Here is a 24425-nt window from a genome sequence, read left to right on the forward strand (position 1 = left end):
CGGACCACCTTGAACCCACTGACCATCCCCTCCGCTGACCATACTGTGACCCCTGGTGGTGGTCAGCGGGCTCCAGGGGTCAGCTGGCGGCGGGTTCCCCGGAGGGTGCGGAGGGACCCCCGGCCGGCGGAGAGCGACCGGCCGATCCGCCCCGTCACCGACAGCCCGCGGGGCCAATCAGAACGCGCCCTGTTGTAACATGGACTCACGCTCGGCCAATGGATTGGCGAGGAACCTGGGTGGGCGGGACCAAGGGGAGGGGCCGGGGCGGGGCCAGCCGGCGCTGAGAGTTTGGAGCGTCTACCGGGAGCGAGTCTCCATTGTGGGCGGCCGGACGATGGGTGGCTGCTCGCTGCCGCGCCTGGCGCTGGCCGTCTGCCTGCTGCACTGCTCGGGCCCAGGTACCGCTCCCGTCCCCGCCGCCGGGGGCTCCCGGTCTCTCCTGCCCCTCCCTCGGGCTGCCGGTCAGACCCCGCCTCGCACACTGTCCCCACCCCAGCCCGGCGGCTCCGCACTGTACCCCCCCCTCCTCCTCCGGTTCACTCCCCACTCCTCCGTTCACTCCCTCACCCCCCCTCCGGTTCACTCCCCCAGCCCCCCTCTCCGGTTCACTCCCCACCCCCCTCCGTTCACTCCCTCAGCTCCCCCTCCGGTTCACTCCCTCAGCCCCCCTCCGGTTCACTCCCCACCCCTCCGTTCACTCCCTCAGCCCCCCCCCCTCCGGTTCACTTCCCCCTTCTCCGTTCACTCCCTCCCCCTCACACCCGTTCTCCCTCTGCTCACTCTACTCCGTTCATCCCCACTCCCTCACCCTAGTCCCTCCACTCCCTCCCTCCCTCCGTTCCCTGCCCCGCTGACCCCCAGTAACCTGCCCCTTTTGCTCACCCCCTCCAGCGGCCGCCGAGTTGACCGTCCCGCGGAGCCTGGGCGCCGGGACAGGAGCGGGCCGGCCCGGTGATCACCTCCAACTGGCGCTGCCGGCCTGGGGCACCGAGCTGGTGCTGTCGCTGAGGCGGGGGCTGCGCTTCCTGGCGCCGGCTTTCAGTGTCGAGGAACGGGGTCGAGGCACCGGCCGCCTCCCCGCCGAGCATCACTGCTTCTACAGCGGCCACGTCCGCCGCCGCCGCCGCTCCTTCGCCGCCCTCAGCACCTGCCGCGGACTGGTAACCATTCTTTCTCGTCTTCTGTCCCAGGCCATTCGGCCCGTCCCGGCTCTGCATGCTGGTGGGAGCGGGAATCCCGGGCGGAGTGCTCCCGTCCTGTGGGCGGTCGCTGCGCTCGCTGGAGGGAATGTCCTGTCGGTAAAGACGGTGGGTTAGAAAGCGTCGACTCGGGAGGGGGCTGAGCTTCGGAGCAGAGTCAGGTGTAACCCGGGCTCTCTGAGCACACACGGGGGGGGGGGGGGGAAGAGCAGCGCAGGCGAGGATTCCGGGTACTGGAGAGAGCAGTGGATGCGATGGGCTTCAGAACAGAGATTAATAGGGGGTAGAAAGTGCCGCAAAGAATCGGTAAACTTAGAGCTGCTGAATATTCTGACATTTACTTCTAACTGAAAAGTTCCAGCGACTTTGCTTAATACAGGACGCCTGATGGTGAACCGCTCCAAATTATTGGTAGTCGACTGTTTAATAATAAAACTGCAGATGTTGGAATCTGAAACAATAACAGAAACGTCAGCTGCGCAAAGAGTAAACTAGTAAATGTTTCGGGTCAGGGACTTTTCCTCTGCGCCGATCTTGTTTCGCGTTATTTAGGTCCAATTGTGTTGAAGAATTGGCAGAAGTTTGCGGGTTTGACAGGTGAGCAGCCCTGCACTCCTCGCCTTCACGGGCGTGCACCAGGGACGGCGATACCCTGGGCATTGCCTCCGCTCCAACCTCCGTCTCCAGCGACGCCCATTCTCAGTTGCATGGGACCCGAGCGCGCTATCGGGCTGATGAAGGTACTTGCAATACAATATAAAGATACTGACATTGAAACAAACATACCCGGCGGCGTTAGTGTTGCGGCCTTTGAGTTTATGAGCAGATACTCTTACCGATGAACAGATGTTTTGCTCAGAGGTAGCTGGAGGTCTCAGCGCAGTTTGCATTTGTTTCAGTCCCGCTTTACCTACGGTCTGGCTTTGAGGGTACAATTTTAACGCGCGGACCTTCTGCTTTAACAGTAGACCAGCCCGGATCCTTTCATCGAAGGAGAATTAATTGTGCAAAAGTATTCTCGTTTTTTTTCTCGTCTCCCTCAAACTATATATACCGCACTTAGTTTATGTAAAGTTAACCGTTTCATGACACAATTGCATTGAGAAGTCAGGATAATTTCACTTTTGCAAAGTGACGGTGATTGCAAACTGAGAACGTTGGGAATAGGAAGACGAAACGTGGTGCAGAGGCTTCCTTATTTTAATTTTTTTTAGTCGTTTGAAGCTTCAAATACGAGCAACGAGAATGCTTACAAAATATACTTATTCACAATGATATACAGTAAATACAATCGGTATACGTTCATTGTCATTTAATTAACACATCATCTCACAAGGCGTTGTGCCCTCCTTAAACCCATGCAGTATTTGAGAGGCTGTTACTCAAGGTCCTGTCCTCTGGTAGCAGAACGCTAGACTGTGGTCCTTTTACCACCGCCCGCCCCGGTCCTTTACAGTGGCTGTACGGAGGTTCAGTGCACAACTGAAGGACCAACTAGTTTCAGGCGGACCCAAGTGTGTTTTTCACTAAGTTGGTGACCTTTGAGCAGTTGATGTTGGTTTTGGTCTGCATCCCTGGGAATACTTGTAGACCATGAGTTACTAAGAATGTTGAGTTGATCATGATTTCTTTGGATTGCATTATCTTCAAGTGGGAAGCCCAGAGTCCAATATCCCTTACCAGATTCACTTTAATTTAAATCTCAGTAGTAAAGGCAAAATTATCACTTCTCATCAATTGCAGAGATCAGTGCAGTTGGCATCAGGTCAGGGACAAATAGACCAAGGCTTGCCTTGTGTGTGTTTGCCAGAAACAACACATTTACATAGCATCTTTATCATAGCAAAATGTCCCACCATTCTTCACGGTAGTTTTGATAGAACATTTGACACCAAACCAGCGGGACAAGTGCTCCTTGAAAGAGCAAGGAAGGGTTTAAAATGTAAGGTTCCACAGTTTTTGAGAAGCATTGTTAAATTCCAGTGCTGTAGGGCAAATTGAATGAGAGTGATGAGCACTCCATCTTTGTGGGAACTTTTTACATTTTTCTTTGTATTGAGGCCTTCTTTCTGTCTTGACCCTTCAGTGGTTCCATTGAAGGAAGTAGCGGAGTCATAATTGGCACAGGAATTGGTTAAGATAGCTGGATGAACTATGGAGACAAAGACTGCAGATGCTGGAAATCTGGAGCAACGCATAAAAAATGGTGAAGGAACTCAGTAGGTCAGGCAGCATCTGTGGAGGGTATTGAACACTCGACATTTCAGGCCAAGACCCTTCATCAGGACTGCCCTTGGCCCAAAACGTCAACTGTCCATTTCCCTCCATAGATGCTGCCTGACTTGCTGAGTTCCTCCAGCATTTTTTTGTGTGTTGCTGGATAAACTAAGCTGCAATTTTCGTAATTGGTGAACAGTTTTTTTTCCCCCTCTTCTAGTTGGGATACATCCAGATTGGTGATGATCTATTGTCAATAGAACCTGTAAACAAAATCAACTCATCATTCAGTGGAGAAGTTCACCGGATCTACAGGCACAGACGGTCCCTCACGTCCAAGAAGAATCGCCGCTCTGATTTCTGCAGGGTGATCCAAGGTAATTGCTCTAGAAAAGTGTTGAGAGGATAATGACTGGACTATAATTATACATTTTGTAAATCAATAATGGGATGAGGAATTGTGGTCAGGATCAGCTTGCGTTATAAATTCTTGAGTAAGTTTCCAGAAAGTATCTCAGAAAATCGTGCTCTGAAGTTCATCTCTCATTTTCTTATGACAAAGAAGGAACTGATTTGGCCTATTGCGTCACACCAAAAAGCAATCCCATGAATTCCATTCTCCCACTTATTTTCCTGTAACCTATTCTCTCTCTCACATGCTGATCCCGTTCCTGGTTCTTCCACCACCCACCTTGATGAGGGGAGATTCACAGTAACACATAACCTAACAAGCAGCGCATGTTTGAAATGTGGGAGAAAACCAGAGCACGTGGTCACTGGTAGAATGTGCAAACTCCACATGGACGGTAGTCCACGGTAGTGCAGCGGTTAGCATAATGCTTTACAGCACCAGCAACCTGGGTTCAAATCCGGCCACTGTCTGTAAGGAGTTTGTACGTTCTCCCTGTGTCTGTGTGGGTTTCTTCTGGGTGCTCTGGTTTCCTCCCACATTCCAAAGATGTACGGGTTAGGAAGTTGTGGGCATGCTATGTAGGTGCCGGAAGCGTGGCGACACTTGCGGGCTTCCCCCAGAACAGTCTATTGCAAAAGATGCATTTCACTGCGTGTTTCAATGTACATGTGACTATTAAAGATATCTTGTATGATTGGGTTTTTCCCATTTCCTTACTGGTGGTGTGTAGTGGGGGAATAGTGCATTGGTGGCTTGGAATTTCCTCATTGTGTGACTGGATACCTCGAGTGGAAAATTGGCACCATTTTATGCAAAGGGAGAAGATGGGTCTTTCCTTGCCTAATTATTGTCCCTTGGGGGGGGGGGGGGTAAATGGAGTCTTGGACATGGATTGTTTGATATTGCACTTGTGCTAACAGAGTCGGAATAGGAAACAATGTTTGGGGTACAAATAACATTACAATTTGTTTAAAGAACAAGGTAAAATTATTGAACAAGAACAGAAAATATTTGAAAACGTAGGACAGGCAGCATCTGTGGGCAGAGAAACAGTTAATGTTTCAGCACAGAATTGGAATTATTGCGTTACTTAATAGTGATTGTGTGTGCAGGTAAGCGTTGCCATGATTTCATGGTTCCCCTTATGGCTGAGTAAACTGTCCAAATCTACCTGTGAAATGTGGCCTATGTTAGGAGACTGGAGGTTATTTGACCTCTGGAATTGAACTCCAGGACCAAGGTATTCAAGGGTACAGGTTAAATTGCAGATGCCTCATGCTACAGGCAGCTAAGGAACACTTCACCCCCATCCACGTACTGAAGTTGTGCAGTCATGCCACATCCAGGTTGGCAACTGGGCTGGAAGTGGCTGTATGAGGATCCTCGCCCACATTCATGGCAGACTCAGGAAAGTAAGTGTGCACTACAAAGCTAGGATGTTTGAAAGCAGCCCAAAGCTCTGTGGATGATTTGTTCATGTCTGTGTCTTGCGCTGATCCTCTTCAGTTAACTTGATTCATTCCATGTGATACCAAGAACAGGCAGCATCGGCTGGTTAAAAGATAGCAATAGCATGCCAACTCTGGTTCTCCAGAACTAACTGCGGCTGTATTCCAGAACAGTTGCAGCACTGACATCTACTTGACTAACGTGCAACATTAGATAGGTGGGAAGTGTGGTGGATGGTGCTATCAGATGGCATTTGCTTGGCTTCTGTCAGCAGCACTGTTGTATATCTCATTAAGAGCCTTGATTCAAGCTGGACTCCAGATGAAAGTGAGGGTGGGTGGATTTGACAGAGTGGCATCATAGAGCCACAGTAAAATTAAAGTTGGTGGGAATTGAGGGGAAAGTTTATTGCTGGCTGGAACTGTACCTCGGGTAAAGGAAGATGGCCAGTCATCTCGGCCTTGGCATTGTTGCAGGAGTTCTTCGGCTGCATTCTAGGCCCAGTTATCTTTGGCTGCTCTCACTGGATCTGGTCAGCTGGATCTTAGTCCCCTCTGGCTGGCAACCCACTGAGAACTGTGTGTTATGTCTTTCTCAGGTCAGCTTCTCTCTGGTAGTCAGAGTTGAGGTAGAGATCAGGTGCAGACACAGTTGACCTTTTTGCTGCATCGCTGTTGTCCCTGCTGTGCAGCAGCAAGCTCGACCATGCCGAGCTGGGTCAGACTCTTGGGCTTTACGTAGTCGACCTTGACTGCAAAGATAAGTTTTTTTTAAAAAGTTTTTTAAAATTTCTAGTACATAAGTAGGTCTTCAATTACACTTTTTAATTGTTTGAGACTTTGAACGTATACCTGTCTTGGAATATTTATAAATGCCTCCGATAATCAAAGACCATTGGCAGCAGTGAGCAGCCAAAGGGCCATCAGAGTTTTCCAGCATGTGGTCCTGTCGTTGGGTCCGAGGCCTGGTCAGCACATGGTCCGCTCTACTTCTTGAGTGGACACTTGACCCTGGAGGGTCGCTTGGTCAGTAGCAAAGGTGACAACTGGATCCAGCCTGATCTGGTCCACTATTTCCCTTCTATAAAGATTCCTATCATCTTGTGCAAAGATTTTATTCTAACCTCCCAGTTAACTTGAGATTATCTGCATTTTTTTTACTCTTCCTGATGTCTTAAATCAACATTTCTGTTGGATTGAATTTCAAGCTGTAGCCTTTTCTTTTCAAAAAAACCATCTCATTGTTTTCAAATGATGCTCTGTCTAATTTTGAGCTTGACCTATTGGCTAATCTGTAGATCAAATTATTTCTTGCATTGGTTTGCAATCTGGGATTGCATCTGAAAGAAGGTTCTATGCATATTTAGTTCTGGTTTCTGCACTGATGTACTCTTTCTGAAGATGAAGCCATGAGTGGTAGTTGTGAAGCGGGACATTTTAATAACAATTGACAAACCGTACTCCAATCCCAGTGATTCTCTGTTGCTACAGTTATAACATTTCGAAATCGTAGTCTCAACAGACATTTCTAACCCTTCTGAATATCATGAATTTATGTCCATTGGGTCTGGGCCAATGCAGTTGGGTCTTGCAAAGGACAAATAGACACTATCTGTTGGAATAATGGAGATTTTTGGCTCATCAGTCCTGTGTTTAAATAACAATGGATGGAGTAACTGGAAAATAAAATAAATTGCTGTAGTTAGTGATGTTGGTTAATGAGGTCTTTGTCTTTTTTAACAAAAAGGCAAACCAAATGGAATAATTCATTTCCTGAAGGAACTGAAAAGTGGAGGTTTTAGATCAGTAGTTGGTAGTACTTGCACTGTTTTAATGTTTCCTGTTGCAAAACAGGTATAAAAAGATTTTTAAAAAACTGGGTAAACAATGGAGAGAGTGCAAACAAGATTTAGAACATGAAAGTAGAACTGAGAAGTTTTAATGAAATACTGAATGGGCATTAGCTATGTTGGAGAAAGTTGCAAGGTGACCATTCTAAATGGAAAATACGTAAGTATTTTCTGTACTGGACTGTAAGTATTTTCCCTTGTATGCGAATAAATGTAAAACAGTTAATCCAGCAGGGAATACTGGAGAAACTTCTGTAGCCTGACGGGTAGTGCTTTGACAGACACTGATAAGATTTTTGGAGCAAAGTGTGCAGAAGACCAAAGATTAATCATTGTGTGATATCCTTCAGGGACTAACCTAGCCCATTTACATATTCTGTTTTGCCACTGTTAACTTGAATTTTAGTCTGCATTATTTGATATCTATTGGGAGTAAAATGGGTAAACTTGTGGGGAAAATTTGTAAGAATAGTAGATGCAGTGATTGCTTAAACTCCTGACTGTACAAGGAGACCATGAAGCAAGGCAGCTGTTTCTTGCATTTAATTTATGCTGGTTCCTACCCATGTCTGGAAAACTGCTTGTCTGATCTTGTTTTCCTGATTTTTAACAATTGAGCTTTTCTACTTCATTTTAATGACAGCTGTGTACTAAAAAACCTTCCAGCAATCGGTGACCAATGTCCTCGGGACAGTATGGCATCAGACCACATGGAGAAGAATGCAGTTGGTTTGGTTATTATGGGTTATTCAGTTGTTTTAAGGATTAAAGATATTGGAATGGTAAGATGTGGAAATGCTGCTCTAGAACACAAGTACAACAATGCATCAATGCATTTATTTGTAGGTGTGTTCCAGGGGCTAATGCATACTGCTGTATCTCCACTTCTGTTGTGAATATAGAATGGATGCAGTAATGAAGAACATGCCACCTTCACATCAGACTGTTTCACGATGTATCAGAATGATTAGCTCCTGCCAGCTTCTATGTCTCCTCATCTGGACACACTTCCTGGACCTGGTGCCTTGCGTTGTAAGGTTCTAAGAGTGGGTGAGAGGTGCGTAGGCCAGTGAGGTTCTGTGAAGAAAAATTAGCTTATTTTCCAGAGTTGTGGAGAGTGGAGGAATTCTATTGAAATTTAAAAACTAAGGGGGCTTGATGGAGTGGATGCTGGCCAACATTTCCTCTGGCTGCAAAGTGGTTGCCCAGTGAGGATCAAGATAAGAAATTTCTTCACTCAGCTGTAAACCTTTGAAAGTATGTCCCAAAGTCCATAAGATGTAGGAGCAGAATTAGGCCATTCGACCCATTGAGTCTGCTCTACCATTACATTATGGCTGATTTACTTTTCCCTCTGAAACCCATTCTCCTGCCTTCTCCCCATAACCTTTGACACCCTTATTAATCAAGAACCTATCAACCTCTGCTTTAAATATACCCGATGACTTGGCCTCCACAGCTCTCTGTGGCAATGAATTCCACAGATTCACCACCCTCTGGCTAAAGAAATTTCTCCTTATCTCTGTTCTAAAGAGACGTCCTTCTATTCTGAGGCTGTGCCCTCTGGTCCTAGACTCTCTCACTTCTGGAAACATCCTCCCTCTCCAAGTCCACTCTATCCAGCCTTCCAGCCTTTCAATATTCGGTAGGTTTCAATGAGATTTCTCCCCCCACCACCCAATCCTTCCAAACAGTGAGTACAGGCCCAGAGCCATCAAATGCATTAATCCTTTCAGTCCTGGGATCATTCTTGTAAACCTCCTCTGGACCATCTCCAATGCCAGCACATCCTTCCTTAGATATGGGACCCAAAACTGCTCTCAATACTCCAAATGTAGTCTGACAAATGCCTTATAAATCCTCAGCATTACATCCTTGCTTTTATATTCTAGTCCTCTCAAAATGAATGCTAGCATTGCATTTGCATTCCCCACCATTGACTCAACCTGCAAGTTAATCTTTAGGGAATCCTGCACTAGGACTCCCAGGTCCCTTTGCACCTCTGATTTCTGAATTCGTTCCCTGTTTAGAAAATAGTCTCTGCCTTTATCCTTCTACCAAAGTGCATGACCGTACACTTCCCTACACTGTATTCCATCTGCCACCTCTTTGCCCATTCTCCCAACCTGTCCACGGCCTTCTGCAGACTCCCTCTTCCTCAACACCACCTGCCCCTCTACCTATCTTTGTATCATCTGTAAACTTGGCCACACAGCCCTCAAATCCGTCACCCAGGTCATTAACATATAATGTGACAAGTAGCGGACCCAACATAGACCTCTGGGGAACCCCACTAGTCATCGGCAGCTAACCAGAAAATGCCCCCTTTATTCCCACTCTTTGTCTTCTGCCAGTCAGCCAATCTTCTATCCATATTAGTACCTTTCCTGTAATACCATGGGCTCCTATCTCATTTAGCAGTCTCGTGTGGCACCTTGTCAAATGCCTTCTGAAAATCCAAGTAAACAACATCCACTGACTCTCCTTTGTCTATTCTGCCTGTTACTTCCTCAAAGAATTCCAACAAATTTGTCAAGCAAGATCTCCCCTTAAGGAAACCATGCTGACTTTGCCCCATTTTATCATGAGCTTCCAAATACCCAAAAACCTTATCCTTAATAATGGACTCTAACGTTTTACGAACCACTGAAGTCAGGCTAACAGGCCTATGATCTCCTGTCTTTTGCCTCCCTCCTTAGAGTGGAGTGACATTTGTGATTTTCTAGTCCTCCAGAACCATTACTGACTCTAGTGATTCTTGAAAGATCACTACTAATGCCTCCACAATCTCTTCAGCTACCTCTTTCAGAACCCTGGGGTATAGTCCAACCAGTCCAGGTGACTTATCCACCTTCAGACCTTTCAGCTTCCCAAGCACCTTCTCCTTAGTAATAGTGACTACACTCACTTCTGCCCCCCGACTCTCTCGAATTTCTGGCATGTTGCTGGCATCTTTCACAGTGAAGACTGATGCAAAATACTTATTCAGTTTGTCTGCCATTTCTTTGTTCCCCATTACTATCTCTCCAGTGTCATTTTCCAGTGGGCTGATGTCCACTCTTGCCTCTTTTACTCTTTATACCTGTATATCTGAAAAAAACTTCTGGTATCCTCTTTTATATTATTGGCTAGCTTACCTTCATATTTCATCTTTTTTCCCCTTATTGCACTTTTAGTTGCCTTATGTTGGTTTTTAAAAGCTTCCCAATCCTCTAGCTTTCCACTAATTTTTGCAATATTGTATGCCCTCTTTCTTTTATGCTGTCTTTGACTTCCCTTTTCAGCCACGGTTGCCTCATCCTCACTTTCGAATGCTGCTGCTTCTTTGGGATGAACTGATCCTACATCTTCCAAGTTACTGCCAGAAACTCCTGCCGTTGCTGCTCGTTGTCCCTGCTAGGGTCCCCTTCCAATCAACTTGGCCAGCTCCTCTCTCATGCCTCTGTAGTTACCTTTACTCAACTGTAATACTGATACATCTGATTTTAGCTTCTGCCCCTCAAACTGCAGGGTGAATTCTATCATATTATCAGTAGGGGTTCCTTTACCTTAAGCTCCCGAATCAAATCTGGTTCATTGCACAACACCAAATCCAGAATTGCCTTTTCCCTAGTGGGCTCGACCACAAGCTGCTCTAAAAAGCCATCTCGTAGGCATTCTACAAATTCCTTCTCCTGGAATCCAGGACCAACCTGATTTTCCCAATCTACCTGCATATTGAAATTCTCCCATGACCACTGTAACATCGCCCTTTGGGGGACTGGTGAGGCCTCATTTGGAATACTGTGCACAGTTTTGGGCCACATATCTTAGGAAAGATGTGCTGATGTTGGAGAGGGTTCAGAAGAGATCTCTGAGGATGATTCCTGGAATGAAAGGGCTTACGTATGATGAGCATTTGTCGGCTCTTGGACTGTACTCACTGGAGTGCAGAAGAATGAGAGGGAACCTCATAGAGACATTTAAAATGTTGAAAGGACTGGACAGAGTAGATGTGGTCAAGCTGTTTCCCTTGGTGGTGAGTCCAAGACCAGAGGGCACAATCTTAGAATTAGAGGGTACAGGTTTAAAACAGATGAGGAGAAATTTCTTTAGCCAGAGGGTGGTGAATTTGTGGAATTCCTTGCCATGTACAGCAGTGGAGGCCAGATCAATGGAGGTGTTTAAGGAAGAGATAGATAGATATCTAAATAGTTGGGGTATCAAGGGATATGGGGATAAGGCTGGAAATTGGGGTTTAGGTTTCTCCCCCCCCAATTTCTCATTTCTTTTTCATTTTTCCTTTTCTTTGGAGCAGACTCGATGGGCCAAGTGGCCTACTTCTGCTCCCTTGTCTGTGATCTTTGATGTCTGATGAAAGTAGCTTCTTGATGTAACGGAAACTGAGCGACAAGTGATGGTGTAGGAAGCAGAGAAGAGATAAGAGACATTGAATAACAAACAGCCTTGATTGGTTGAATGGCCTTTTCCTATGTCATACCTTACTAGGGCAAGTTCTTGGCTCTCCTGAATGAGGCAGATAATCTTTGTTTGTCATCGTTATTTGACTATGTAATTCAAATGTTTCTTTTTAACCTTTCCAAACTGCTGAATATGCTGCAACTCCTTTTCCCCAGTACTTTCCTTAGTATAGTAGTGGCTAGGAGAGGCTGGGCCTAGAAATTGGGCACATTCTAGATTAATGGGTAAGTTTATGGTAATTTATGGAAGTGCTCTTCATGTGTGGTAGAGATGTACATCATAGGATAGGGTGAGGAATCAGTTTCTCATTATATCTCTCTCACTGTGAATAGTGAGTGAGCGGGCCAGTGTTGAGATCTACAGGCCTGCGGTCTTGTACTTCCCTATGTTTATGTATCTGTTTCCTTGCTTGCAGCCTCTTCATTCTATTAAGTTGCATCTTTGTGAGGAGCTCTTTAACATGTATTTTGTTGGTTGGTTTTAAGGTGATGGTCCATTTACAGCTCTTGCTACAAAGCTGGGACCATCCAGGCCTGGGCTAGTACAGTGACAATGGGTAGTAGAACCATTGCCTCATAATTCCAGTGATCCAGGTTCAATCCTGACCACTGGTGCTGTCTATGTGGAGTTTGCACTTACTCCCTGTGACCTCACGGGTTTCCTCCGGGTGCTCAGTTTCCTCCTATGTCACAAAGTAGTGCAGGCTGGTAAATTGCCCCTCGCACATAGAACCTGAGGATGGGGTGGGGGGGGAACGAGGGTGATGTGTGGAGAATAAAATGGGGTTAGTGTAAATGGGTGCTTGATGGTCAGTGTGGATTCAGTGGATCGAAGAGCCTATTTCTGTGCTATGAACTCCATAACAAATCTCAAGTAACACTTGGGCCTTTAAAGTTCTAGTAAATGAACAGCAAGACAGGGTGCGTCTCGACTGCCGATGCCGACAAACTGTAAGGCTGTAATAGGCAGGGTGCTGAAGTATTCCACTAGGTGGAGGCAGCAGTAGCACAACGAGAAGCTTGGCACGTTCAGGACATGATTGACGCCACTGTCACTGGGTTTGACATCCATGCCTTCACCACGAACTGGCTGCAGTGTGGTTGATGGGAAGCGCATTGCAGACTCTAAGGTTACGGAACCTCTCACCCTTGCAATCTCTCAGTGGAGCACATGGGATTAGAGGTAACCTATTGATGCAGGCAGGTGATTAAACAGAAACAATTGGGATAAATGGGTCACTTTCAGTAATGTGTTGGGTACCACAGAGGTCCTTGCTGGGTCCTCAGTTGTTTATAATCTATATCATTTTAGCTGGATGAAGAGACTGTACAGTTGTGAAATCTGCTCCTGATTCAAAGATGGGTCAGTGAGTTGAGAGGATGCAAAGGGATATACATAGGTTAAGAGACTGGGCAAGATGTTGGTGGGTGGAGTATAATGTGGGAAGATGTGGAGTTATCCACTGTCGAAGGAAGCAACTTATTATTTAAGTAGTGTGACTGAAAAATGTGGTACAAAAGGATCTGTGGTTCCCTTTGTACCACAGAGGGAACCACAGAAAGACACAGTCTGCATGCAGAAACAAAAAGTAATTAGGAAGTCTAATGGCATGTTGGCCATTAATTGCAAGGGGTATGGAGCATATGAATAAGGAAGTTTTGATCCAACTTTGCAGGATGTTGGTGAGACCAGACCAGAAATACTACACTTGGTCTCCATACTTAAGGGTGTACTTACATTGGAGGCAATGAAGACAAGGTTTACTAGATTTGTGTGATGAAGGAGTTGATGGAAGGAGAGAGGTTGAGCAGGCTGGGATGGAAATATGGAAGAATTTCATTGAGAGTTGTGAATCTATTATTATCTGCCTCGGCTGTGAAGTCAGTCATTGAATGTATTAAGCCAGAGATCGACAGATGTTCAAAATACAAGGGAGTTGAGTATGTGGAGAGATGGGGAAAGTGAGGCCAAGATTGAGTGACAGAGCAGGCTCAAGGGGCCAATCAGCTAATCCTTGGGTGTCCAACACTATCACCTCCCAAGTTTCCTTTCAGTTTTGGTCCCACACCTTCGTAACATCATCAAATTGCATTTCCATGTTGCTCAGTGACAATCCTGGGATGTCCAACTCTAAAGCACAGGAACAGGCCCTTTGGCCCATGTCTGTGCCAACCATCATGCCATTTTTCAACTAATCCCGTCTGCCTGCACATGGTCAATATCCCTCCATTCCCTGTCTGTTCATGTGCCTGTCTAAATTGAAATTGGTTTATTATTGTCACAGTACTGCATCCTGTTTATACAGATCAATTCATTACACAGTGCATTGAGGTAGTACAAGGTAAAATAAAACAGAATGCAGAGTAAAGTGTCACAGCTACAGAGAAAATGCAGGTAGACAATAAGGTGCAAAGTCACAACAAGGCAGATTGTGAGGTCAAGAGTCCATTCTTATCATTCCTAGGGAACCGTTGAATAGTTTTATAATAGCAGGATAGAAGCTGTCCTTGAGCCTGGTGGTACGTGCTTTCAGGCTTTTGTCTTCTGCCTGATGGGAGAATGTCTGGGGTGGGTGGGGTCTTTGATTATACTGGCTGCTTTAACAAGGCAGCACAAAGTATAGAGTCCATGAAGCGGAGGCTGGTTTCTGTGATGAGCCCCAACCAAATCGCATCTTCCAGCACTGGGTCAGGGCCCTTTAAGTGCAAGTGCACATCCAAGAACTATTTAAATATGATGAGGGCTTCTGTCTCCTGACCCGTCTAAACATCTATATATTTTGTCTTTCATTTTATCTTGGCTGGATGTTCACGAACAGTATGTTTATAAATACTTCTTGTCAAACTAAATTTATTTGTTTTAGTTTGGTTTACTTCAAATATCAGTTGCTAAAATGACATCCAGCTGTATTATAGGAAAATAGATTTGACAACAATGATTAGCTAACTTGGAAGTTTATCCACAGACTTTTTGTGTTGCATGTATAACTTTGAGTGACTGACCAATAAAATCTTTCTTCCTGTAACGTGACCTGGCTTGGTGTTCAGGCACTGAGGATTTGAAACTTGTGCTTGTATGGAAACATCAGATTAAGGAAAGATCTTGTTCAAATTAAGTAGCAGATAATTTGCAGATAAGTGCATAGAGGATGCTGCTTGGACCCAAGGGCCTGAATTATAGGGTGGGCGAGGACTTTATTCCTTAGAATGTAGGAGACTGAAGGGTGACCTTGTAGAGGTGCATAATATCATGGTGGGGTGAACACGGTCTTTTTTCCAGGAAAGGGGAATTTAAAAACTAGAAGGCATAGGTTTAAGGTGAGGGGAAAGATTTAAAAGGGACCCGAGGGGTAACTTCACCCAGAGGATGGTGCGTATATGGAACGAGCTGCCAGAGGATGTGGTTGAGGCAGGTACAGTAACAACATGTAAAAGACATTTGGATAAGTCCATGGATAGGAAGGGTTTAGAGGGATATGGGGTAAATGTGGGCAAATGGGACTAGCTCGACTGGCATAGATAAATTGGGCCGAAGGGCCTGATTCCATAATTCTATGGTTTGATTCTCAAATGTTATTTAATCAGGGCAGTTAGTCAAATGGGAAAGTTTGTAGTAAGGACTTTGAGTAACAGTGTCATTGAAGAGCTTGACCAACTCTGCAGGAAGAGCATGGCCCCAGCTTACAGGCATTCCCACAGCTCATATGTTTGTGATGGAAAGGCAAGCTTGTGTGATAATGCCAACAGTTCATTCTGATGTGGATGATCTCAGCTGACGTCGTTTCCCAAGTAGGGGAGCATGGGTGAGGGAGTGCGGAGTCTCCCCACCCTGGTGTGGGAGCTGAGGTTAAAGTTAGAATTCCAACCAGGGAGATGGACTTGGGCCTTTCCTCCTTGGGTGCTGTACCACTGAATAACTGATGTTGTGGAGCTATGGGAGATTCCAAATCCACATGTATTTCAGACCTACAGTGCAGGTAATTGGGAGTTGGCCAAGTGTTTAACCCTTTGTTACTAACCCAGTGAGTTCTGCACTTTTTTTTAAAAGAAAGTCTTTCTTATTACTAATTGGATAATTTGAAGCAGCTTGATATTTCATCAGACAAGTTCTGCTATTTATTCTTTATCGGGAGTTTTGGAGATTGTGAAGGCTTGAGACCAGCCCAGTAATCTAAATAAGGATTTTATTTGACCCTTTCATCTGTATTGTCCCATAGCTCAATGACATCACGTCAGCAGTGATACAACAGGTAGAAGGGAAAGCCCCAGGTAGCTCCCTAGTTGGGAGTCAGAATGTCAGTCAGTCTCGCGTCCTGCCCAAAGTCATTGTCTGAGACGTACAAAGTTGCTGTCCAGCCCATGAGGGAGAGTGAGGGGTACATGTCGAGGGTGGTCTCTGAAATGGTGCACAAGAGAAAAGCCTGATGAAATCCAGAAACAGTAGCAGCAGATGGACAGCCAGCTGTTTCAGATGAATAATCCAGAGAACTCGATGGATGAAGCAACTTGTGATGAACATTTTGGCACAGCTATTTCTACTTTTAGACTTGATTGCCTGTGACAGTGAAAAAATTGCATAACGTACTCACTGAAATATTAACCTTTTTCCTCCACCACTAGCCTTGAAAGTGATTGCAGGACTTGATTTTCTGCAGTAGAGCATGAGGATGTTTCATTAACAGGAGGACCCAACTGGGGAGTTGGTCAGCTGGAGCATTGGGCCTCCTGTTGTGTATTTAAATTCTCCTTTTCCTTGCTGCACTTGGTGATGGGCAAGGAAAATCTGTTTCTGGAGGACATGAAGTGTAAATGTCAGTGCTACAACAATGGCACGAGCTTGCATTGGGATTGACACTTACTCTGGAGGGCTTATTCAAAGTGTTGCACAAACCCATTGTATTACTGCACAAACTGAAGTATTGCATGATAGCTCATTATACAAACCTCAGACAATCTATTTTCTCATTGCTGAAGGAAATCAAATTTCGGGTCCATCAGTGCGTGGAGGGTGGATTATTTTCCCCTCTGTAGACGGAGCATAATTTGTAGCTCTATCAGCATTTCGATTTGCACGGGTGATTTTGTTGGCATGCCTGAAGCATCCAGTTGCACGTATAACAGGTAGTATGACAGAATATCCTGTTCTAAAAATAATTGATTTTCTAATTTCTGCTTGCTATCTCATTGGGCAATCCTTTAGATGACTTGCTTCCTCTCTGTTTTGGGTTCGGAAGTGACCAATGAAACCAGAGTGGGAACTACAGACTCCTTTTATAGGTAGGGCAGGAGGTACCTGATGGGGTGGGTGGTTTGTGAGCTGATGTGCTCCTTCTGCCATTTATGTCAAGCTTCTGTGTGCTCTTGCACTGTGTAATGAATTCACCTGTATGATCGGAATGCAAGACATGTTTTTCACTGTACCTCTGTACAAGTGACAATAATAAACCAACATCAATAAATGCTCGACACCATCCAAGCTCATATCCATGCATTGTCCCAGGATGAACACCAAGTCCTCACTGCCATCCCAAGTGCTCCTCTGCTTTGGGCCGAGGAATCACGAGTCAATGAGATTGTTGCATTTCTCTGTCCACCTGGTAATCTTCCCTGTCACAACTGGGAGTAGGCCATGTAATTTCAGGAGTGTGGTGCCAGGCATACAAATGACGTGACCTGCCCTATAGACTTGTCTGAGTGTAATTATCATCTTGATGGTTAGCATATTGTCCTGGGACAGTTCATTTGGTTGGCTTGTGAATCTGGAGGATTTTGCAGACACTCTATTGGTGGTATCACTCCTGTACCTTGAGCTGCTTGCTGTAAATCAGAAGGGTATAGGAGGGCAGGGATTACTGCTGTCTGGTAGACTGACTTTTGTGCTGAGTTTGAGGTCTTGATCTTCAAACATCTATTTCCTCAAATTGCCATAGACCCTGGTGAATTTTACCATTGAAGCTCGTCGTCACTGAAAGCTGGCTCCTGAGATACCAGAAGTGGTCCATCTTTTCCAAGATCTTACCATGAATCTTTATTGTTGGAAAGTTTCTACATCAGGAGCTGGCTGGTGGAGGACTGTTTTGCAGATGTTGGGTATAAATCCCATCCTCAAATTTGCTTTAGTGAATGAATTAATGAAGAGTCTGAGCTTGGCCTCTGAGTGTGGGCAAATGTTGTCTGCTTACTAGGTCAACTACCGAGGTTAGGATGACTGATTTTTGGACAGGTGATGCATGTTGAACAGTTCCCCATTAGTCCCGCAGAATAGTTCTGCTCCAGCGGGAGAGTTGGTGGTGTCGAGGTGGCACGTTGCATCGAGAAAGATTGAAAATACTGCTGGACTGATGTCTGCAAGGGGACAATGCATGGATATGAGCTTGGATGGTGTTGAGTATTTATTGGTATTGGTTTATTATTGTCACTTGTAGCGAGGTACAGTGGAAAAACTTGTCTTGCATTCCGATCATACAGGTCAATTCATTACACAGTGCAGTTACATTGAGTACAGAGTGCATTGATGTAGTACAGGTAAAAACAATAACAGTACAGAGTAAAGTGTCATTGCTACAGAGAGAGTGCAGTGCAATAAGGTGCAAAGTAAGGGAACCGTTCAATAGTCTTATCACAGAGGGGTAGAAGCTGTCCATAAGTCTGGTGGTATGTGCCTTCAGGCTCCTGCATCTTCTACCGATGGAAGAAGAGAGAATGACACGGGTATCCTGGAAATTTGAGGAATTATTTAAGTGCTGATAAAGGTCTTGTGGAGCCAGTCTGACTGAGTTGAGCTGAACCATCTTGGCCTTCCTCTTTGTTAATGACATTGTGACTTGTAGCCGGTTTGCATTATTGCCACTGAAGAACATCACAAGTACTTCTGGTCTTTAGTTTTGCAGCAGAGAACTCAGTTCCCTCCAAAGCTCAACATTGTGACCAAGCCTTTCCCATCTGGTGATCTCTTCTGGGTTTGCTATTTTTGAGTTGAGGGCTCAGAGGAATGGTTAAGTAATTATGAAACTGACCAATCCTGAATTCCCAGTGAAAGGAAACTGCAAATTCTGCTGAAGTAAGAGCATAAGAATTAGGAGTAAGTATCTGGCTCATTGAGTCTCCTCTGTATTCATCAAGATCATGGCCTCAGTGCTATTTTCCTGCACCATCCCTATAACGCTTGGTTCCTTTAATATCCAGAAATCTGTTGATCTCCATTTAATCTTTAATGAAGTCAGTGACTGAACCTCCAGGGTAGAGAATTCCAAGGGTTCACCACTCTGAAGAAATTTTTCCACATCTAAATCTTTCTGCTTAGTCTCAAACTGTGCCTCCTGGTCCTAGAGGCCAGAGTCAGGAAAAAAAATCCTCCCTGCATCGAGCCTGTCAAGCCCTTTTAAGGATTTTGGTAAGTTGAGACCTCTCATTCTTCTAAACTCTTAAGAACACAGGAACACAGTCCCAATCTTATCCCACCATGCCATGAACCAGTCTCGGGAAAGTACATCCTGGAGCAAATGTGTTTTGTTTGCTGTTGAGCACAGGTTAAAATCAAATGAGATGAGTTTATTTCCTCCCAGATGATGAGGAAAGGAGTATGTGAACGGGCTTGTAAGATGGAGCAGCACCATTTCATGCCTGATTCTGGTTTCCAAATTTATTGCTGGTGGTTTGATGAATGTGACTCTTGCCAGAGACCTTAAATGTAAATTTGGGACCTGTTTAGTAAATAAGCAACACACTGGTTTGGTCTACTTGGCTTTATGAAATGTAGCTGCTAAGATTGACAACTGGAATTGAAATTGCGGGAGTGGATTGCTTCTGCTCAGAGCCACGGGAGAGGTTGCAGGCGTATCTTGGTGTACTGTAGATTGACAGTGTGGGGCTGTGGCAGTGGCCTGGAGGTTGAGTGTTCAAATCTGACTCCAGAAGAATGCAAAATTTAAAGTTGATAAATGTGACATGAGCCCACAGGCAATCACAGTGAGCTGTTGGGAAGCAAAACTGTCAGAATAGGCTGTTTTTCTTTATTGTTAATGATTACACCTGGGAAGATACTTGGATGCACAAGAAATGACTGTTAGTAAAACATCATACCTGGCCAATGAAGAAAGAACAAAGTACACTCTTCTGTAGCTCCCAAGTTAACACCCTCTGCCCTGCTCAAAGACATTGAGCGATTATGTTGACAGTGAAGGCTTTGGCCACACACTGCCTGCTCTCAGCGACTTGCAGCAGGAGCACAATCTGCACGGTTAAAGGACCTGCAGCCTTGTATCTGCTTTGCCTTGATGCTTTGTATATAAAATGCATTAATTTGATGACACTAGGTATGTATACGCTGGAAACCACGGTTAAACCATATGCATTTTTTGTATTTCTTGTACATATTTATGAATAAATTTACCATTAGTGGGAAGGGGGGATTAGATTGGAGGGAGACAGAAAGCATCCCCTCTGTGTCAAAGGGTGATAATTGGGATCCAGGCACAGCTGCCTGCTTTCTGCCAGATGATGTGATTTAAAATACCTCTTGTCCACACCCCCAACTCCCTAAGGGAGCTACAGTCAGGCTTCATTTTCATGAGAGCAGAAGCTACAAGTCATGGTCTTCGGTGCATCTTCAGAGGACATGAGTTCCTGTTTTGGAGAGTTTGCAGTGAAGGGCAGAGAGACAAGTTGTCTCCTAACCAGGATCTACTGTTGGATCATGTCTGGTCACCTGGATGCTTTAATCGAAGCTTTTTGGCAACTTTTGCACACTCTGAATTGCCTGGACTTTACAATCACTGCCAAAGGTAAGGAGTTGACCAGTCATCGCACTGTAGAATCTGTGGCTTTCCAGCTGCACTTTCACGGTTTTCTCTCCAGTAAGGGTCTATATATGAATGGAAACAGCACCCAGTCTGGTGGGGGAGTCCACAGAGGCAATGCCAAGCATAAACTAAGAAGTAGAAGAATATATAATCCCTTATTAAATCAAAAACAGGTTTGAGAAAGAAGAGTGGGAAATAAGTGGGGAAACTATTGAGGCCGTGTTGTGCTCTGATTTACTGCCCAACTAGTCTTGCCATAATGCAAATTCTGCGCCAATGATTAAATGCAGGAACTGCATTCTGTTGAATTCCAAATGTGGTAATGAAGAAATAAATGAGGTGAGACTGAATTGTCTCCTTGATCTATGTTCACATTCAGTTGGTGGAAGAGCTCGCTCCCAAATCTCTTTGGGTGGCAAGTTTCACTCCAGAAAATCCATTTTCTTTATCCTTGTGAATTTGTGTTGTAACACACGTTTAGTCTCTTCCTCTACCATGCACACTCTCGTCTCATTAGACTGAGGGAGTAAAATCCGGTCACGTGCTCTCCACAATCTGTGCTAATGTAATTCCTCAGTTGTCCAGAAGTGAACAGATACAAATCTGATCCACTTCTCTTGCTCTCCTTGACATCCAGGAGTTTCACTGCTTGTGGGGGTATAAGTTCCTGAATAAAGTAAATGTGGTGATGGCTGTCAAGTGGGGTTTAAATAGTCAGAGAGACAACAAGGAAACAGGCCCTTCGGCCCACTGAATGTGTGCTGACCAAGCACTCATTTACATTAATTCTACCCTAATCCCATTTTATTCTCCCCACATGCTCGTCAACTCACTTTCCCCTTCCCCTCCAGTTTCTACCACTCATCACCACACAAAGGGTAACTCGCAGTGGCCAATTAGGCCACTCTAAGTTGGCATATCTAAGGAGAGATTTATTTATTTATTTATTTATTATTTACAGCGTGGTAACAGGCCCTTCGGCCCAACGAGTCCATGCCACCCATTTTAAACCCCCAAATTAACCTACCCATACGTCTTTAGAATGTGGGAGGAAACCGGAGCACCCGGAGGAAACCCATGCAGACACGGGAGGACGTACAAACTCCTTACAGACAGTGGGAATCAAAACCTGATCGCTGGTGCTGTAATAGCATTGCACTAACTGCTACGCTACCGTGCTGCCCTGAAGAGGGTCCAGAGGAGGTTCATAAGAATGATCCCAGGAATGAAAGGTTTAACATGTGAGGAGTGTTTGATGTCTCTGGGCCTGTACTTGAGTTCAGAAGGATGAGGGGGATCTCATTGAAACCGACCAGATACTGAAAGGCCTGGATAGAGTGGACATGGAGAGGATGTTTCCATTAGTAGGGAAGTCTAGGATCAGAGGCTAAAGCCTCCGAATAAAGGGACATCCCTTTAAACTGAGACGAGGAGGAATTTCTTCAGCCAGAGGGTGGTGAATCTGTGGAATTTATTGCCACAGAGGGCTGTGGAGGCCAAGTCATTGGGTGTATTTAAGACACAGATTGATGGGTTCTTGATTGGTAACAGGGTTATGGGGAGGTGGGAGAATAGGGTTTAAGCTATGATTGAATAGTGGAGCAGACTCAATGGGCTGAATGGCTTAATTCTGCTCCTGTTTCTTGTGGCCTTTTGGAGTGTCAGGCTTCAATAGGTTTATAAAGCTGCTTCATCTTGTCTGGTGGGAGACGAAAGTGGCAACCACTGGGTTCATGGGTTGTCATGCTGTGTACATTTGTGTTGCTTGTAGCTGAGTGTGTATAAAGGCGTCACTTCTCCTCCTAGGAAGACAGAAGCTGAAGAGAGCTGCTGATCACCGGCCCAGAAGAAATGCCATTCGATTAACGAACGAGTACACAGTGGAGACTTTGGTGGTGGCAGACTCCGACATGGTAGAGTATCATGGTGCAGAGGCAGCCCAGCGATTCCTGCTCACTGTCATGAATATGGTACGTTGCTTCGTGTTGTAGCCACTGTTTGTGAAGGGGGGAGGTTGGTGTAGCGTCAGCCTTGGTGAGTGTCAGTCAATCAAAATTGGTGTCTTTCCTCTTGTACTTTGTATCAGGCTGGTTAGTCCCAGCAAATATCCAAATCCATCCTTCTCCCTCCCACCTGGAGGGAACAAGTTCTTTCTACAGCAACCAACAATCTGCTGGAGGAACTCGGTGGGTTGAGCAGCATCTGTGGGAGTAAAGGAATTGTCAATGTTTTGCATTGAAACACTGCACTGATCCTGATGCGGTGTTTCAACCCGAAACACCAACGATTCCTTTCCCCACCACAGACACTGCTCGACTTGCTGAGCTCCTCCAGAAGATTGTTGGTTGCTCCAAATTCCAGTATCTGCAGTTTGTCTCCAAATTCTATCCACAGTTGGAATGTAAGTAGTGACCTACATTTTTGTAGCACCTTGCAGAAGCTCTGTTCCAAAGTGTTCAACAAACAAGGTGCTGCCTATGTAAACTGAGAAACCCAACAGCCAATTTCACAAGTTCTACAAGCAGCAGGAAAATGAGGAAGTAAAATACTGTGGATGCTGGAAACCTGAGAAAATTCTGGTCATACTCAACAGGTTGGGCAGCACTGGTGGAGAAAGAAATGGTTAATGTTTTGGGTTCATGAGCTGGATACAGAGCAAGGTGCAGACAGAGCAAGGAGGGGAGGAAATGACAAAGGAGGGCGTGTGGAAAGCAGCAGAACGTGCAAAGTGACATATACCTGGCAGAGCTATGAATGCAGCCCAATTCTCTGAAATTCCCAAAGTGCTAGTCGGACTCCTTGTCTGAAGTTGAACTTGGCAGGAAGGTGAGGTGTTGTTGCTGATACTCTTCCACTAATTCCATGCTGATCCCATTTTATTCTTCCCACATTTTCATTAACTCCCCCTCTTTCTCACTCACCTGCACACTAGGCCAATTTGTACTGGCTAATTAACCTACGCGTTTTTGAGCTTTGGGAGGAAACCCACTGTGGTTGCTTGGGGAATGTGCAAACTCCACACAGACAGCACTGGAGGTCAGGATTGAACCCGGATCACAGGACCTGTGAGGCAGTAGTTCTACTAGCTGCCCCACTGTGCTGCCCCAGATTTGGAGTCATGCAGTGTCCTTGGCCAAAGTTCTAAATGACTGGCAGAGAGCTCAGTACTTGTCAAATGACCTTTAGAGGCAGATATGCCACTTCAATTTGGACTTGTAGAATCACTTTAGTTCACTGGGTCGGTGTTGACTTTGAACAACAATGTGCTTATTCCTTGCTCTTTGCCCAGTATTTGGCCACTTTCCCTTTATGAAGGCAGCTTTTGTATCAGCATGTGCCAAATTTGAATGAGTGGGTAAGTGAACTCCTGTCTTGTCACCTCCTGGTTCTTGCATCGGTTACTTTTAATGTGCCCTCTGCTTTGGTGAACTGTTTTTCTTCACTTATTCTTAATATCTACGAGCTTAAATACGCCTATTAATCTTTTGGCTTTCTCTCCATCCAGAGACAATGGACCTAGCTTCATGTAACTATTACCCATGGTACTCTTCTCCACACCTTCTCTAAAGCCTTCAGGTTCCTCCTGAAGGGTGGTGCCCTGAAGTGGATACAGTATTCCAGCTGAGGCCAATCACTCTTGTCTTGCTAATATTGCACTGAAAGGTTGTGTGCTTAGACATGTGAATGGGATTTGAATCCATGACCTTGTAACACAGGAGAATTTCCACCAACCAATTCATTTTGACACACCATTGCATTGTGAATTCTAATGGCGATTGTGGTGGGGGAGCTGTTCATCTCAGTGCTTCTGTTTGGAAGTCTGCCATGCTGAAGTACCTTCGTGTCATCTGCAAAGTTACTAACCCACCCCTCCACTTCCTCATCCTAGTCATTTTTAAAAATCACAGAGCAGGGGTTCCATAACACATCCCTGCAGAACACCACTGGTCACTGACCTCCAGGCAGAATACGCTCCATCTACAACCACCCTCTGCCTTCTATGGGCAAGCCAATTCTGAATCCACACAGCCAAGT

The 24425-nt window shown here is 45.3% G+C and overlaps 1 protein-coding gene across 1 annotated transcript in view; it reads left to right on the forward strand.

Moving 5' to 3' along the window:
• Nucleotides 1-309: 309 nt before the first annotated feature.
• The window catches only part of adamts17 (ADAM metallopeptidase with thrombospondin type 1 motif, 17), a 357749-nt gene continuing 333633 nt past the window's right edge, over nt 310-24425 (forward strand). The window contains 4 exon segments of the mRNA XM_052040638.1: nt 310-401; nt 895-1163; nt 3640-3796; nt 22197-22360. Of these exon segments, the coding sequence (XP_051896598.1) occupies nt 338-401; nt 895-1163; nt 3640-3796; nt 22197-22360 (654 nt within the window). The 5' untranslated portion in view covers nt 310-337.

This window comes from Pristis pectinata, chromosome 28, assembly GCF_009764475.1.
Source record: "Pristis pectinata isolate sPriPec2 chromosome 28, sPriPec2.1.pri, whole genome shotgun sequence".
NCBI classification, from domain to species: domain Eukaryota; kingdom Metazoa; phylum Chordata; class Chondrichthyes; order Rhinopristiformes; family Pristidae; genus Pristis; species Pristis pectinata.